Genomic DNA, 19380 nt, shown 5'->3' with positions numbered 1-19380 from the left:
GCCTACTACATATTTGTGATGATTAATCGTAATACTACGGTTTTATATAATCTCGCACGCATCGCGTGCATATATGACTAGTCACATTAGAGAAAGGGGTGTCTCATTAGTTTGTTCCTGAAACTAAGGTGTCATTTAACATCTCTAACTTAGTTGATTATATATTTTAGTCACATTAACGTCGAAATATTTTGTCGTTGTTGGACGATAATTAAAACTATTTTGTCCATTTGATTCTCTTTTTACGTCAACTATGTTGGTCGCTATTTGCTCTTTGTTTGACGTCATTGAATACGTAATAACGACGAACAACCTTTTTGTCGTTAATAAATAACGACGAACAATAATTTCGTCGTGTAAAATTTACGACGAACGTTGACGTTAATACTAATAACGTCGGAAGCTATTACGACAAAAATCACGACAAACTTTGTTCGTCGTTAAAAATTTTAACGACGACTTTTTCGACTTATAACGACGAAAAAGTTTGTCGTTAAAACCCCTTTTTCTAGTAGTGTTTCCAAGTTGGTTTTGTACTTCATTTTGGAATTCCTTGAACTTTTCAAAGGATTCCGACTTATGTCGCATGAGGTAAACATATCCAAATCTGCTCACATCATCAGTAAAAGTAATGAAATACCCGTACCCTCCCCTAGCCAAAGTACTCATAGGTCCGCAAACATCAGTATGTATGAGGGCTAAAAGATCATTGGCCCTTTCACTTGAGCCTGTGAAAGGAGACTTTGTCATTTTTCCCATTAAGAAAAATTCACATACTTCAAATGATTCAAAATCAAATGATTTGAGAATTCCATCCTTATGAAGTTTCTCTATGCGCTTTGAGCTTATATGGCCTAATCGACAATACCATAGGTAAGTAGGGTTCAAATCACTTGGTTTTTGTTTCTTGTTTTCTATGTGATAGATATGGTTTTGTAAGTCTAGTACATATAAACCATTTGATAATTTAGCAGAGACATAGAACATACCATTCAAATATGCTGAACAACAATTATTCATAATTTGAAATGAAAAACCTTCCGAATCCAAAATCGGAATAGAAATTATGTTCTTGGTAATAACTGGAACGTAATAACAATTATAAAGTTCTAATATTAAACCAGAAGGCAAGCGTAAACTATAATCTCCTACAGCTAAAGCAGCAACTCTTGCTCCATTGCCTACTCGGAGATCTACTTCGCCTTTGCTCAAGCTTCTACTTCTTTTTAGTCCTTGCACATTACCAATAATGTGCGACCCACAAGCGGTATCAAATACCCAAGAAGTAGTTGTAGCTAAATTAACTTCTATGACATTGATACTCTTGAACTGCTTACCTCTCTTGACCATTAGAACATCCTTATGTTCAGGTTCACCAGGTAAGTTCCCCTCGTCCTGAACCATCATACTATGCAACCTCCCTAATCTAGCATTCTTCTGAAACAAAGTTTTCAGTTGCTGGATTATTGTGTAGGCATCCAGACCATCAAAACGCTTTTGATACTCTGGTTCCATGCAAGCAAGCATCAAACATGTTACTTGCAGAGAGTTATCCTGGAGAGTTTGTTTAGCTCGACATTGAGCTTCAGTAGCATTTTGTGGCAGGGGTTCAGGAGGGAGTGGATTTTCAAGAACACTTTCTTTTCCTTCCGCTCTGAGAACAATTCTCATAGCCTTTTCCCATTGTAGGAAGTTGTGTGCATTCAGTTTGTTTTCAATTAGAGGGCACAAGTTAAAAGTAGAGTTGTTGTTTGCACCAGACATGATAACTACAATAAAAGGTAAAGCAAGATTCAATATAATGTTTATCAAAAGTAGCAATTAAACAAATTTAATTAACTACTACCCTTTATTCAAAATTAGAAGTCCCCATTGAATAAAGAATTAACCAAGATCCCCTCCCACTACAATCAAACGGACTTTGGCCCTGCTACTTTAATTTATAGTATTCGAGGTAAGTAAACATTTTACTAATTATAACTGATTATAACTCTTGGTAGACAGGTTAACAACTCTTTGTATCTTCCTATCTCTTAGCTTCAAAACCCAAAACTTTGTCTTTTGATAGTTTTGTTGAGTTAAACCAAACATTAACATGTAAGTTTCAAAAACCTACCCTACTATCCCCGGAATTATAAGCAACACCCTGCTTTGGCAGAACCTATTACTCATGATCTAAGGCTTTATAGGTGTTGTATGGAAAAGCACTTAAACTCAATATTATTTTGGGACCTAAGTTTACTATGTTGGTTAATTAAAAGTGAACACATTGCTTTAAATAACCACATACATAAACTCAATAAGCATTTTAAGGCAATATAAAATGCATAAAAATAAATGTGATCCTAGTATGGCCCCTAAAAAATAAGCTCAAATCTTCTTGGGTTCCTGTTCATCTTTCTTGGATCTCCATCCTTGAATTTTTTATTGAACCTTCTTACTTCATCGAACTCATAATACGAACTTTATAATCTAATTTAAACTTTTAAATTAAATTACAACAATACAGAACGATGCGCAGATCGTATTTCAAAATTTACAAGAATACAAAACGATACGCAGATCGTATTTTCTATCCTATTTTGGGCCATACTAGTCACTTGCCTGTAACAAAATATCATAATATTCCATACACGCATATAATATTAAAATATATTAGACAAAAATTATTTACTTATTAACTATTAATAAGCAAATAACATTTCCAAAATAATACTAAAAACTTAAACAATTTAAGTTTAACATTATTTTAATTCAATTACTATTTAAATATGGCTAGAATAATCTCATTAATCTAGAATTTGTATTCATTGAAAATTACGAATTATGCTCAAAACGAAGATCTGATTTTCCAATTTTAAAAAAAAATCAAATTACTCAAACTTTTTGGAAATTAATTGTATGAAAAATCCCCTTTCTTCTTTTCCCTTTTTTTTTTTTTTTTTTTTTTTTAATTGTTTTAAAGCAAGAGAACAGCAGGCAGGCATGAGACCCGCCCCTGCCTCGCCGGAACGCCGCCCTAATTATCCCTCCACCGTGGCTCCACCGTCGCGGGTGGTGGCCACCCAGCCATGGAGGTTGTTATTTTAATTTGGGTAACAATTACCTAAATTAAATTAATCTTTATTCAACTTTTGTTAAAGATTAACAATTTAATTAGGGTTTAATTATCCGAAAATAATGGCAAAAAAATTTGAATAAATTAACAATCCTTAAACTGAATTTTAGGGTTGTTAGAAGTTAGATTTCAATTTAAACTCTTTATTAAAATTAAATCTAACAAGAATTCAAAATTTAAGGTATAATTATCTCATTTTATTCAAATAATTCAAGAAAATAACAATTATAATCCGAAAAATTCGAATTAAATTACCATGAAGATCTATTGAATTTTCTTAACAAATAAAATCAAAATTTTTAATTGTTATCCTTAAATTTTATGATTAATCGAATTAAACATAAAAATTAACCAAATTCAATAATTAATATACAAAAATTTCGAAAATTAGTTAAAAAATTACCAAAAAATTTCGGCTATTGTATAAAAATTAGGGGATAATCAGTAGATTTATTTAACAAATTAAAAATCAAATCTTTAATTGTTAACAAATTATTTCCATGATTAATCTTATTAACCATTAAATAATTTAAAATCTGACGAATTTAATTTTAAAAAATCCGAAAATTTTTATGAGATATTAATTGTTAATATCGAACCTGTGATAAAAATTTCGGAATTTTATAAATTTATTTTGAGCAAAAATTAATTAAATCACGATTTAATGATTCCAATCAATTAATATCATATATTAATTTTGCAAATTCAAGCCATAAATAAATCTTCCCTTAATTGAATCAAAATAATAATGTTGCATACAATCATGATCATAAAATATTATGCAAGAGGCTAAAACTGATACCACTGTAGGAACATATAGATGCATAAAGCGGAATTTCAGGAAACAATTTCCTAACATCTATCACAGGATCTCATGCATAACAATAGTATAGATCAGATTAAGTCGAAAGAATAATCACCTTTGAAGCGTGTTCTCCCGTTCGTATGCAAGCTTCGAAGATCTTAGAGCCCCACTTGTTGCTCCTCTACTCAGTCCACAAGCACGAATTGAATCCCACGTATGCTAGTACGGAAGAGAACGATCACAATCTGTCTCTTGCTTTGTTTGGGATGTACGGCGTTTAGAGAATTAGAATTAGGGTTTTTGTGTTTTCCTTTTGTCAGATATTCAATTGAACGTAGTTTCTAAATCCCTGACATTATAACTATTATAATGTGAGAGTTTTAGGTTAACACAAAACCAAAGCCCAACATTCTTCCCTTAACAGACCGGTTGCCATCGGGCCTTTTGGGCCCATTCCAATTAATGCTTATATGTGTGACCTTATAGGATTAATATGTTAGGTTATGATACATATGACATTACATAAATCATGCGGAAACAACCATTAACCCAGGACAACATATTATTTACACATAATCATATAGCATAATTTAGATGCATACTCTTTGTTGCGTGCCCTCCCTAGCTGCGCCCGAACCGAACAAGAACAAGTCTTTTAGGACTCCAAGTGTCGTCCCTCCGTAGATAGTCCACAGCACGTCCGGATCCGCCTTAAGATTGACCAACTAGAATCGCCCTTAAGGTACTAGAAAATTTCGGCACTTTTGAGCAAGATGTGTGTTTGATTTTCTCTCAAAAACTCACTTTTGAATACTTTGAAACTTGTGTATAAATTATGACCCCTAGGCCTTTATTTATAGAGTTATGGAAAAGGAATCGTAATCCTAGTAGGATGCGAATTAATTGGAATTAGAATCCTACATGAATTCTATTTAATTAATTTATCCAATTAGGAATAGAAACTTAATCATACACTGACTCTTGTAGATTCAGGAATCACGCATGAGCACAAACTCACACACACACGGCAGCCTCAAGGGCTGCCCATGCGCGTGCGAGCAGCAGCCCGCGCAGCACGGCCCACGCAGCCGTGGCCCTTGGCGCGCGCTGGGCCTGCCTTGCGGTAGGCCTGGGCGCTGCCTTGGCTGGGCTTGTGGCGCGCATGCTTGCTGGGCGATGGCCCCGGCTTCGTGCTGGGCCTTCGTCCGGCAAGCCTCGTCCGATGCTAATTCGTACGATACGCTTCCGATTAAATTTCCATTTCCGGAATCTATTTCCGATACGAACAATATTTAATATTTCCGATTCCGGAATTAATTTCCGTTTCGAACAAATATTTAATATTTCCGTTTCCGGAATTATTTTCCGATTCCGGTAATATTTCCGATTCTGACAATATTTCCGTTTCCGGTAATATTTCCGATTCTGGTAATATTTCCATTTCCAATAATATTTTCCGATACGTACCATGTTTCCGTTTCCGGCAACATCTACGACTTGGATAATATTCATATTTCCGATACGATCCATATTTCCGTTTCCGGCAATATCATCGTTTCCGGAGTATTCATTTCTTGCCTGTGACGATCTTAGCTCCCACTGAAACCAAGATCCGTCGGTTCCGAATATTCATAGATGGAGTATTTAATGCCATTAAATACTTGATCCGTTTACGTACTATTTGTGTGACCCTACGGGTTCAGTCAAGAGTAAGCTGTGGATTAATATCATTAATTCCACTTGAACTGAAGCGGCCTCTAGCTAGGCATTCAGCTCACTTGATCTCACTGAATTATTAACTTGTTAATTAATACTGAACCGCATTTATTATACTTAACATAGAATGCATACTTGGACCAAGGGCATTATTTCCTTCAGTCTCCCACTTGTCCTTAGGGACAAGTGTGCATTTCCTAATTCCTTTGTCGCTTGATGCTTGCTCTTGAACATAAGGTAAGAGTTGTCATCCTTATTATGTCCAGAGGTGTTCCTCGGTTTCAGAGTTCAACTGATCAAATAAACAGATAATCATAGCCTATGATTCATCCGAGCACGGCCATGCATTTCACAGTTTCTAGCTCTCCGAGTGGCCTTGTACAACTTTTAAGCATCTCATCCCGATTTATGGGAGGACAATCCCAATCTTGCGATCTTGAGATTAGACTTCGTTTGATAGGTGATTACCTGAGCGTTGCCTTTATAGCCTCCTTTTACGGTGCGACGGTTGGTCAACGTCAAAGCAACCAGTTCTCAAACAAGTAATCTCAAATCACTCAGGTATTGAGGATTTAGTGTCTAATAATTTAATGAAATTTACTTATGACAGACTTTCATCTCTTACAGTAAAGTTTCATAGGTCTTGTCCGATACTAGTCTTCCCAAAGTAAGTATCTATGCAAATGATTATGACATTGCCATGTCCACATAGTTCAAGAAACAGAACTACTAGTCATCTTGCACTCTAATCGTCTAACGTTTTCTATGCGTCCAATTTTATAGAAAACTCCGATTAGGGACCATTTTCAACCTTTGACATTCAAGTTCACTTGATAGACATTTCTTAGTCACAGGACTGGTCCTGACAGTCTATCTTGAATATATCGTCAAGTTGAAGGGACTCATCATTTAATAAACCACAAATTAAATGGAAAAATGAATTCCTTTCATTTATTGTGAATGATTAACCAATAATGTTTTACAAAGATTTAAACTCTAAAACTTTAAAACATTAAACAGAGACATCAAAGCCATTCTCCAATATGCTTGATTCCCATAGCTGCAGTGTGCGAGTTGTGCTTCGCTTGCGGCAGAGGTTTAGTTAATGGATCTGATATGTTGTCATCAGTTCCAATTTTGCTTATCTCGACTTCTTTTCTTTCAACGAACTCTCGTAGAAGGTGAAATCTACGAAGTACATGCTTGACTCTCTGGTGGTGTCTAGGCTCTTTTGCCTGTGCAATAGCTCCGTTATTATCACAATACAGGGCTATTGGTCCTTTAATGGAGGGGACTACACCAAGTTCTCCTATGAACTTCCTTAGCCATATAGCTTCCTTTGCTGCTTCATGTGCAGCAATGTACTCCGCTTCAGTTGTAGAATCCGCAATGGTGCTTTGCTTAGCACTTTTCCAGCTTACTGCTCCTCCGTTGAGGCAGAAGACAAACCCAGACTGTGATCTGAAATCATCTTTGTCGGTTTGGAAACTTGCGTCCGTATAGCCTTTAACAATTAATTCATCATTTCCACCATAGACCAGGAAGTCATCTTTGTGCCTTTTCAGGTACTTCAGAATGTTCTTGGCAGCAGTCCAATGCGCCTCTCCTGGGTCTGACTGGTATCTGCTCGTAGCACTGAGTGCGTACGCAACATCCGGGCGTGTACATATCATAGCATACATTATTGAACCAATCAATGATGCATATGGAATCCCACTCATTCGTCTACGCTCATCAAGTGTTTTTGGGCACTGAGTCTTGCTTAGAGTCATTCCATGAGACATGGGTAGGTAGCCTCTCTTGGAGTCCGCCATCTTGAACCTATCAAGCACCTTATTGATATAAGTGCTTTGACTAAGTCCAATCATCCTTTTAGATCTGTAAATCTTGATGCCCAATATGTACTGTGCTTCTCCTAGATCCTTCATCGAAAAACATTTCCCAAGCCAAATCTTGACAGAGTTCAACATAGGAATGTCATTTCCGATAAGCAATATGTCGTCGACATATAATACTAGGAAAGCAATTTTGCTCCCACTGACCTTCTTGTATACACAAGATTCGTCTGCGTTCTTGATGAAACCAAAGTCACTGACTGCTTCATCAAAACGTATATTCCAGCTCCTGGATGCCTGCTTCAATCCGTAGATTGACTTCTTTAGCTTGCATACCTTTTTAGCATTCTTTGGATCCTCAAAACCTTCAGGCTGTGTCATAAACACAGTTTCTGTTAAAACGCCGTTTAAGAAAGCAGTTTTGACATCCATCTGCCATATTTCGTAATCGTAATATGCAGCGATTGCTAACATTATTCGAATAGACTTTAGCATTGCAACTGGTGAAAAGGTTTCATCGTAATCCACACCGTGGACTTGCCTGTAACCTTTTGCAACCAATCTAGCTTTGAAAACTTCAAGTTTCCCATCCTTGTCCTTTTCAGTTTGAAAACCCATTTGCTTCCAATGGCTTGGTAGCCATCTGGCAAATCGACCAAATCCCATACTTGGTTTTCAGACATGGAGTCTAATTCAGATTGCATGGCTTCTTGCCATTGCTTGGAGCTAGGGCTCGTCATAGCTTGCTTGTAAGTCGCAGGTTCATCACTTTCAAGTAATAGAATGTCATAGCTCTCGTTCGTCAAAATACCTAAGTACCTTTCCGGTTGAGATCTATATCTTTGCGATCTACGCGGGGTAACATTTCTAGATTGACCATGATTCTCACCAGATTCTTCTAAAGATCTCTGAGTTTCATCCTGAATGTCATCTTGAGCATTCTCTAGAGTTTGTTGTTCGACTCGAATTTCTTCGAGGTCTACTTTTCTCCCACTTGTCATTTTGGAAATGTGATCCTTCTCCAAAAAGACACCATCTCGAGCAACAAACACTTTGTTCTCAGATGTATTGTAGAAGTAATACCCCTTTGTTTTCTTTGGATAGCCCACAAGGATACATTTGTCAGATTTTGGATGAAGTTTGTCTGAAATTAATCGTTTGACGTATACTTCACATCCCCAAATCTTAAGAAAAGACACATTTGGAGGTTTTCCAAACCATAATTCGTATGGAGTCTTTTCGACAGCTTTAGACGAAGCTCTATTTATAGTGAGTGCAGCTGTATTTAGTGCATGTCCCCAAAATTCTAATGGAAGTTCGGCCTGACCCATCATTGACCTGACCATGTCTAGCAAGGTTCTGTTCCTCCGTTCTGACACACCGTTCCATTGTGGTGTTCCAGGAGGAGTCAATTCTGATAGAATTCCACATTCTTTCAGATGGTCATCAAATTCATAGCTCAGATATTCACCGCCTCTATCAGACCGCAGTGCCTTAATCTTCTTGCCTAATTGATTCTCTACTTCACTCTGAAATTCCTTGAATTTGTCAAAGGATTCAGACTTATGCTTCATTAGGTAGACATAACCATACCTACCGAAGTCATCAGTGAAAGTGATAAAGTAGCTGAAACCACCTCTAGCATTTGTACTCATTGGTCCACATACATCTGTATGGATTAAACCCAATAGTTCATTTGCTCTTTCTCCAACTTTAGAGAAAGGTTGCTTTGTCATTTTGCCAAGTAAACATGATTCGCATTTACCATAATCCTCTAAGTCAAATGGTTCTAGAATTCCTTCCCTTTGAAGTCTTTCTAAGCGTTTCAAGTTTATATGGCCTAATCGACAATGCCACAGATAGGTGAGATCTGAATCATCCTTTTTGGCCTTTTTGGTATTTATGTTATATACTTGTTTGTCGTGATCTAATAGATAAAGTCCATTGACTAATCTAGCAGATCCATAAAACATCTCTTTAAAATAAAACGAACAACTATTGTCTTTTATTATAAAGGAAAATCCCTTAGCATCTAAGCAAGAAACTGAAATGATGTTTTTAGTAAGACTTGGAACATGGAAACATTCTTCCAGTTCCAAAACTAGCCCGGAGGGCAACGACAAATAGTAAGTTCCTACGGCTAATGCAGCAATCCGTGCTCCATTTCCCACTCGTAGGTCGACTTCACCCTTGCTTAACTTTCTACTTCTTCTTAGTCCCTGTGGATTGGAACATAAGTGTGAGCCACAACCTGTATCTAATACCCAAGAAGTTGAATTAGCAAGTATACAGTCTATAACGAAAATACCTGAAGATGGAACGACTGTTCCGTTCTTCTGATCTTCCTTTAGCTTCAAGCAATCTCTCTTCCAATGCCCCTTCTTCTTGCAGTAGAAGCATTCGGATTCAGAAGTGGGTTGACTGACCTTCCTCTTTGTAGATTTGGCGCCAGTTTGCTTAGTTGGGCTGGCCTTGTTGCCACCTTTCTTAGCATTCCTCTTCTTTCCAGATTTCTTGAACTTGCCCCCACGCACCATAAGCACATCCTGCTTATCACTTTTGAGCGTCTTTTCAGCGGTCTTCAGCATACCGTGAAGCTCAGTGAGCGTTTTGTCCAGACTATTCATACTGTAGTTCAGTTTGAACTGATCATACCCGCTATGAAGAGAATGGAGGATGGTGTCTATAGCCATTTCCTGAGAAAATTGCTGATCCAGCCGACTCATATTCTCAATGAGTCCAATCATTTTGAGAACATGTGGACTTACGGGCTCGCCTTTCTTAAGCTTGGTCTCAAGAATTTGCCTATGAGTCTCGAATCTTTCGACTCGAGCCAGATCTTGGAACATGTTCTTCAACTCACTGATGATTGTGAAAGCATCTGAGTTGATGAACGTTTTCTGCAGATCCGCACTCATGGTGGGGAGCATTAGACATTTCACATCCTTGTTGGCATCAATCCAACGATTGAGGGCAGCCTGAGTGACCCCGTCGCCAGGAGCTTCGGGCATCGCCTCATCTAGGACATACTCCTTTTCTTCCTGCATAAGAACTATTTGCAAGTTCCTTTGCCAGTCAAGGAAGTTTTTCCCGTTCAACTTCTCCTTTTCGAGAATTGATCGAATGTTGAATGAATTGTTGTTTGCCATATTAAAAACTACAATTGAAAAGAATAAACAAATAAATAACCATTCACAGTTTCTCTTAATAAACTTAAATTCTAGCATACATGCATAATTCAATGTTTATTAAGCATTTTATTCAAGTTATGTGTTCCGGCAGGTGTGAATAAAATGATTCCAAGATCCTAAAATCATTGAAGAACTAAGCACAGTTTGTCGACTTAATCCTAGAACATCTTAGGTAAGCAAAAGCCTTTTGCTAATAGTCTAGAAACTATTCTTGGTTGATAGGTACGTCTAAGAACTTATTAGGTAAACCTATCGAATTTGCCACGACATAAAAGGACTCCTTACTTATATCGTTGAGTTTCACCAAAACTAACATGTACTCACAATTATTTGTGTACCTTGCCCCTTTAGGACCAATAAGTAACACCTCGCTGAGCGAAAACTATTACTAGATTGATGTAAAGGATATCCAAGCAAGTGTATATTTTGGCATGGCACCTTTTAACTCAATTTTTAAGTTTGGAACTTTAGGCTCTTACTATGTTGGTTAGATTTTAAGTGAACTAAAATCCTTAATCATGCAACATAATCAAGCTTTTGATCTCATGCATTTTAAGACATATTTAAAGCAATAAATAACTTAAAACATGCATAAGATATTTGTGATCTAGTATGGCCCGACTTCATCTTGAAGCTTCGACTTCAAAGTCCGTCTTGAAAATCTCCGTGGGAGGCACCATTTTCTTCAAATAGGATAAGCTATAACTAATTACAACTATTTGATGGTACGCAGACCATTTTGAATTGAAAAATAACTTTGGTACTTTAGACCAATTACATTCAAATTAATGGTACGCAGACCATATTTTCTATCCTATTTGGGCCATACTAGTCACTTCATAACCTGCAAAACAGTACATATACAATATATACCATTCACCCATTCATTATCATGAATGGCCCACATAGCTGGTTAGTAAAACACATTATGCATCACGTAAACATTTGCAGTAATTAGTCAAGGGCACCAATAATCTACCAATTATTCAGTCCTTATTAATTCTAATCGAGTTGTTTTAACCTTAAGGATTTGTAGACCTAATCAAGAGTTTATGACTAAAAAGCGCTCCCACTCAAACCAATAAATTCATATGCTTTACTAATTTTAAACATAAAATTGTATTTCTAGTCTAACCGGAAACATACAAATTTAATTAAAATTTAAAGCTCATATAAATTTATAATTGAATCCAAAAATTTAATTTAATTTCAGTCGCATTTAAATTAATTCATGATTTTAATTTTAGTAAAATAATTAGAATAAATTCCATTTATTATAATTATAATATTCAAAATTAAAATCCAAGAAATTAATTCAAATTATTAATTTTAAAATTAATTAAAATTACGTGAACTGAAATTTTCAAATTAAACATTCAAAACGATCTAATCGTAACGCAAACACCCTACGCGTTGCACGCCCATGGGCCGTACGCACACAGCCATTGCTGGCCATGTGCGCGCAGCCCATGCGCTCGTCGCATAGCTGCTGCTGTCTCATCGCAAGCCTCCGCACAGCGCCCCATCGCACGCGAGCTATCGCTCGCAGTGCGCGCGCGAGATCGCTCGCTGGGCGCGCTGGCTTACTCGCTGTGCGCGCGAGCCATCGCTCGCTGGGGCGCGACATCGCTCGCTGGGCGAGCGACATCGCGCGCGAGCCATCGCTCGCTGGCGCGAGCCATCGCTCGCTGGTGCGCGACATCGCTCGCTGGGCGAGCGACATCGCGCGCTGCGCGCGCGAGCAGTGCTGGGCGCAGCGCTCGTGGCACGCGAGCTTGCGCTCGCTGCGCGCGAGGCTGCGCGCACTTGTGCGAGGCAGCGCGCGTTGTGGCGCAGCTCGCTTGCTGCCCACACGCGACTGCCTTGGCTCGCCCTTCGCCCATGCCCATTCGTTCATTGCTCGTGGCACACGACACAAGGCAGGGCTTCTGCCTTGTGCTCGTGCACTACGCCCTTGCTCATTGCATTCGTGCCGCACGGGCGACGAGCTCCCTTGCTCGTCGTCGCATGCCCGCATTATACAACACCCCTTAAGGGTAACACGAAGCGTCCATTGCTTCGTGCGTGCAAGTTATTTGAACGAATCGCATAAAATTTAAAATTTATATTTAAAATTAATGACAAATTAATAAATATTATTAATTTCATAATTTTAGGGCGAAAAATCGAAAATTTATTATCCAATTGATTTCCGATTGATATGGATTCAAGTCTAGGTCATAAAAATTTAAAATTTATCGTAAATTTACAACTTTTATGGTGGTTTTTAATCATAGGTTTCTAATTAAATTACAATTAATTATGAAAATCAAATTAATTCTAAATTATTCTAATTTTCAACAAATTAATCATAATTACAAATTAGATTGCATAATTAACAAGACTAGGCATTCAAACTTGTTAAACATATGCAGTAGGTCAATCAAAAATTCAAGATTTATCAACAGGAATCGCAAATATTTAATTTAACATCTTAAATTTACGAAATTTTGCATTCGAAAAACTAAAACCTTCGAAAAGTCATAGTTAGGCTTCGAATTTGAGAATTCTGGGTTCGGCAGAAAAATACTGTTTTTGTCAAAATTTTAGAATGCCTTTTACATGCGGAATTGACACAAAAATCACTCAATTCGGATGAGTAATGAAGAAACTGCCGAAAAACTGCGTACGTATAATTAAATAAACGCAATTTGCAATTAATTAACAATTACGAAAATTAATCACCCCTTTTAATTCTTGCAAATTTGTAATATTTAACCATGTTCATGCAATTTAGATTATGAAAATAATAAGGGGCTCGTGATACCACTGTTAGGTTATGATACATATGACATTACATAAATCATGCGGAAACAACCATTAACCCAGGACAACATATTATTTACACATAATCATATAGCATAATTTAGATGCATACTCTTTGTTGCGTGCCCTCCCTAGCTGCGCCCGAACCGAACAAGAACAAGTCTTTTAGGACTCCAAGTGTCGTCCCTCCGTAGATAGTCCACAGCACGTCCGGATCCGCCTTAAGATTGACCAACTAGAATCGCCCTTAAGGTACTAGAAAATTTCGGCACTTTTGAGCAAGATGTGTGTTTGATTTTCTCTCAAAAACTCACTTTTGAATACTTTGAAACTTGTGTATAAATTATGACCCCTAGGCCTTTATTTATAGAGTTATGGAAAAGGAATCGTAATCCTAGTAGGATGCGAATTAATTGGAATTAGAATCCTACATGAATTCTATTTAATTAATTTATCCAATTAGGAATAGAAACTTAATCATACACTGACTCTTGTAGATTCAGGAATCACGCATGAGCACAAACTCACACACACACGGCAGCCTCAAGGGCTGCCCATGCGCGTGCGAGCAGCAGCCCGCGCAGCACGGCCCACGCAGCCGTGGCCCTTGGCGCGCGCTGGGCCTGCCTTGCGGTAGGCCTGGGCGCTGCCTTGGCTGGGCTTGTGGCGCGCATGCTTGCTGGGCGATGGCCCCGGCTTCGTGCTGGGCCTTCGTCCGGCAAGCCTCGTCCGATGCTAATTCGTACGATACGCTTCCGATTAAATTTCCATTTCCGGAATCTATTTCCGATACGAACAATATTTAATATTTCCGATTCCGGAATTAATTTCCGTTTCGAACAAATATTTAATATTTCCGTTTCCGGAATTATTTTCCGATTCCGGTAATATTTCCGATTCTGACAATATTTCCGTTTCCGGTAATATTTCCGATTCTGGTAATATTTCCATTTCCAATAATATTTTCCGATACGTACCATGTTTCCGTTTCCGGCAACATCTACGACTTGGATAATATTCATATTTCCGATACGATCCATATTTCCGTTTCCGGCAATATCATCGTTTCCGGAGTATTCATTTCTTGCCTGTGACGATCTTAGCTCCCACTGAAACCAAGATCCGTCGGTTCCGAATATTCATAGATGGAGTATTTAATGCCATTAAATACTTGATCCGTTTACGTACTATTTGTGTGACCCTACGGGTTCAGTCAAGAGTAAGCTGTGGATTAATATCATTAATTCCACTTGAACTGAAGCGGCCTCTAGCTAGGCATTCAGCTCACTTGATCTCACTGAATTATTAACTTGTTAATTAATACTGAACCGCATTTATTAGACTTAACATAGAATGCATACTTGGACCAAGGGCATTATTTCCTTCATAATATATTTTAGTTGTAGGTCCAATCAATATTGTCCTGCTAATCACATTTATTCTTTAGCAAGCAAATATGATTACTAAAATAATTAACTTATTATCTTCATAATTAATTCCTATTTATATTTAGTAATTGCCGGAAATGTCTAAGGACATAATTCCTTCAGTAAGCCAGTTCGGACATTCAGATCACGAAGGCCTTGCCACTTTATCTTCGAAATTCATTCCTACTCCCAGCTTTTGGCATCTCTGAAGAAAGCCAACATGAAATTTTTCGAGACACCAGAATTTTCTGCTGGAGGCGATAAATGGTATATTTTCTCTGTTCTATAAATATCACACCATATTGTTTTTTACACTATTCATATTAGACATTTGGTCATTTTTTTACCATCAACGCGCTATAATTTCACTGTGAAAAACGAAAAAAATAGAAATTACAACAATATTATACTAGGTATTTTTAATGTAATTAAAAAATATAGTTGGCACACATATTATTGCAATTTGCGACCTTTTATCCACTTTGCATTACATTAGCTGGTTAATATTGTTATTATTTGTTTGGTAATTGAGGACGATGTGCTTCTATCCTAATGGAAATGAGGCAAGAGGTGGGACGGGCTTCGTCTCCTTGTACTTGAGGAGGCAAAAGACTCCTGGTAGTCGAAGCAAAGAAGCTAGTGTTGCGATGAAATTTTTCGTATTGGAACAAAACTCGGATGAATATCTTGTCATTGAAGGTATGCTAGATAATTTTCTCTATTTTCTGAGCACATTATAAACTTGACCGTTTTCGTTTTATCTTTAATAAAATTAATTATATGAAATGAATGCAGATTTGGGAGAAAAGCAATTTGATATCCGGGGAAAAGAATGGGGAATTCCGCAGATTCTGGAGATTAATTATTTTAACGAGTCAGACAACGGATTTGTTGTTGATAACACTTGCACCTTTGGAGCTGAGATTTTTATTACAAGCAGTGAACCTAGTTTCTCTAAGACGTCGCTCGTAAAAACCATTTCTAAACGCCTCTTTGAGTTGTCAATTACACTTGATTCTTCAGCCACGGATAACATAGATTCTATACCCTTCGTCACTAAATTCGATGGTGAAACTTACACCTGGTGCGTATCGATATTTTTTTCTTCCTATCAACCTTTATATTTAGGTAGTGATGATTAAATTTATTTTTTCATATTTATCACATTTGCAGTTAATTTGGAGTTTTCGTATTTATCACTTTATAAAATATACGGAGTAGTTCATAATTACCACCATAATTTTATAACAAATTTCATAATCAGCATTGTTTAACGATCGAAGTTCATTCGTGTGAGCTCCACTTAACCAACTTCTTTAATTTTCCTCCATTTTCATTCATTTTTCAATTAAAAAAGTTTGTTAAATAAGGTTCACACGGACCGAAAATTGTATGAAAGCCATTCAGAAAGGGTGAATTTAAAACATTATAAAATTAAGGTGGTAAGGTGGTAGATAAATATAAAATCCTGAAACTTAAAAGATAATAAATATCAAAATTCCCTTAATACTAAGAGATATTCTGATCCGTCCTAAAATAAGTGAACCCTTGTATTTTAATTTTTGAAGAAAGCTGAATTTATATCAAGATGGATACGCAGAGGGGAACTGACAGTCATATTTCACTATATCTGGAGCTTGATGACGTAAAGAGCAAGCTTTCCAATGGAAGAAAAATGTTTGTTGATTTTGAATTAAGCCTGAAAAATAAAAGAGTTGGAGTCTACGGTAATGAGAAGTCTGGTAAGTGATCGATTTTCAATAATCATTCTTCCTTGTTTATTTTTATTTTATTATATTAATAATAATAATAATAGTTTTACTTTTGTCTCCTTCTTCGATCATCTGTTGCAGCTCTTGACTGGTACCATGCCGGAAAGAACACATCGGGTTTTCCTGAGTTTATTGAAAGAGATGCCTTCATGTCTGATCCGTCAACCAAATATGACTATAAACAAACTGCAAACGTCAAAGTCATTTTCAATACTGTTTACATACTCAACGACGCTGAAGGTTAAGATTTAAGATGGTCGTTCACAATCATCGATCATGCATACGTATGATATGAACCAAGCTAAGGTCGTCTCCTACGTACACAAGGCACGGTTTTCTGATATCGTGTTATATATCCTTTTAATGCTTTCGGTAGTGTTGCATGGTTTTACTTTGCTCTTAAAGTGAGGATTTTACATGTTTTTTTGCTTTGTTTCTATTTGTTTCTGAATTTAAGATCGATCTACGTGTTATCTCAACATTACGATGTAATATGTAACAAAGTTGGACCTTTTTCATAAATTTCAGAGACTTGATTAATTGTTTCTTACCAAGTATTTGCTAATTCTGCTCTGATATATTATTTTTCTAGTGTTTGATGTCCTTTTATTCTTCGGATTTAGGTTACTTGATTGTTTTTAAAGGAAGTATGATGCTTGATTTTATTCATTAGCATAAACGTGTATTTATACAAAGGATTGATACTGCTAAACTAGGTAAACAACCTAAATTATACCCTAAATATATTACACGAATATATGCTTAATTAACATAATTACATAATGAGAATCAATTTGCATATATTCTACCACACCCCCGCAGTTGAAACGGGAGGTTTCCATACGCTGAGATTGTCCCGAAAATCATTAAAGAATACTAGCGGAAGCCCTTTTGTAAAACTATCTGCAATTTGATATCGGGATAGGACATAAAGGACACGGACATGACCTTTTGCAACTTTTTTGCGCACGAAATGAATGTCCATTTCGATATGTTTAGTGCGTTGATGTTGAACATGATTGCCAGAAAGATAAACCGCACTTACATTATCGCAATAGATCGACCAAGGTTGCTTTGTTAACTGGACAGAGAAGCTCCAAAAGTAAATTTCGAAGCCAACAAGTTTCAGAGATGACATTGGCGACTCCTCTATATTCGGCCTCCGCACTGGACTGAAATAAAGTGGCTTGACGTTTCGAGGACCAAGAAATCAAATTGACTCCTAGGAAGACACAATAACCGGACGTAAAGCGTCGCGTATCAGGACAACCACCCCAATCGACATCTGTGTAAGACGTGAGGCTAGTGACCGAAGAAGGATATAAATGTAAGCAAAGGTCCAACTTACCTTTTATATACCGGATCACGCGTTTGAGAGCGTTCATGTGCTCTTGCCGTGTGACAGGCTTAAGTCGTATCACCTAATCAAAAATAAACCTAAGTCCACTAACAAGATAGTAAGGGAAGTAGGGATCGAATCCACAGGGAAACATGCGTTCTTTCTATTACTAAATCTAAGGTCTAGACTACTGCGAACAAGATTTTGGTTGGTTTTGATATTAAAACTACGACGATAATAAAATAGGAATAAATCAGAATTTAAAGGTCTAGGGCATAGGTTAACCAATGAACAACAATCCAGGATGATAAACAATCAATAATAATCAATAAAGAAGTTAATTAGACTAGCATGCTCTCTCGAATCGATACAATCATAGACTTAGAATTAACGGGCTCTCGCTACGTATTAATTCCAATTCTACCTATTGAAACAATCCTAAACATCAAATTGCATCTCTCGAATCTTAACTTGATATTGCTTGACTAATACAATTAAACCTGTGCATATCTAATTGCATAGTAAATGAAACCAATCAATAGGAATTAATCACAATACCAACAATCAACAACATTCAATCATCCCTTTATATTAATTCATGGATCCCAAAACCCTAGAAAATTGACTACTCACACATATTTAATTTTAATTTAAACAAATCAAACATGATTAATGAAAACATAATTAAAATTGAATAACGAAAGAGAGGAATAAGAAATACCAAATTGAAGAACAAATGATAGAAATTTAAAGATTGGAACTTGAATTGAATAAAAGGTAATTAACAAAAGTTTAGAGAGAGAATAAAACTAAGTAATAAACTAAGAGTCTAAAAAAATGCTAAAAATAAGATGTCTAAGGGCTATATTTAGAGTCTTGCCCAAAAAATAGAAGAAAAAATCGGAAACATAAGCTAAAAACCGCGCCCAGGGGTTGTCGTCGCCCGATCGGGCAATGGGCCGCCCGATTGGGCGATCTGCTCGTCAAACTGCACGATCCCGTATCTTAAAAACACCATATCTCCTTCGTTATAAGTCGGAATTAGGCGAGTGACCACTTGTTGGAAAGCTCTTGAAGTCTAGAATCCAACCCAATTTGAATCGTTGCATTTGGAATTGTATAACTTGAGGTATGATCAAAATAGTGGACGACATTCAGTTTTCTACTTCTTTCACTATTCGCTTTGCTTGAAAATTCTCCCAACTCAATGTTTGCGCTCTCGTATGTAGATAATCTCTTGTATTGATTCAAATGAGTAGGAAATGTACAAAAATATGCTAATTCCTACAATGATGAACCTGAAACTACAAACACACTACCAGGAGCACATTAGTACTAAAAATCGCTCCGAAGAGCTCATTTGAGATCAAAA

General features: G+C 36.9%; 1 protein-coding gene across 1 annotated transcript; it reads left to right on the top strand.

The window, feature by feature from the left end:
• Window positions 1-15036: 15036 nt before the first annotated feature.
• Window positions 15037-16074, top strand: LOC110780352 (uncharacterized). Its single transcript, XM_021984757.2, has 4 exons — window positions 15037-15164; window positions 15430-15596; window positions 15693-15981; window positions 16071-16074. Exons 1-4 carry the CDS (start codon window positions 15118-15120, stop codon window positions 16072-16074), a joined length of 507 nt encoding a protein of 168 aa, XP_021840449.2. The 5' UTR covers window positions 15037-15117.
• The last annotated feature ends 3306 nt before the right edge of the window (window positions 16075-19380 follow it).

This window comes from Spinacia oleracea, chromosome 6 (assembly GCF_020520425.1).
Source record: "Spinacia oleracea cultivar Varoflay chromosome 6, BTI_SOV_V1, whole genome shotgun sequence".
Classification (NCBI taxonomy): Eukaryota; Viridiplantae; Streptophyta; class Magnoliopsida; order Caryophyllales; family Amaranthaceae; genus Spinacia; species Spinacia oleracea.
Note: the sequence above shows the minus strand (reverse complement) of the source record. Positions and strands in the feature narration are given on the sequence as shown.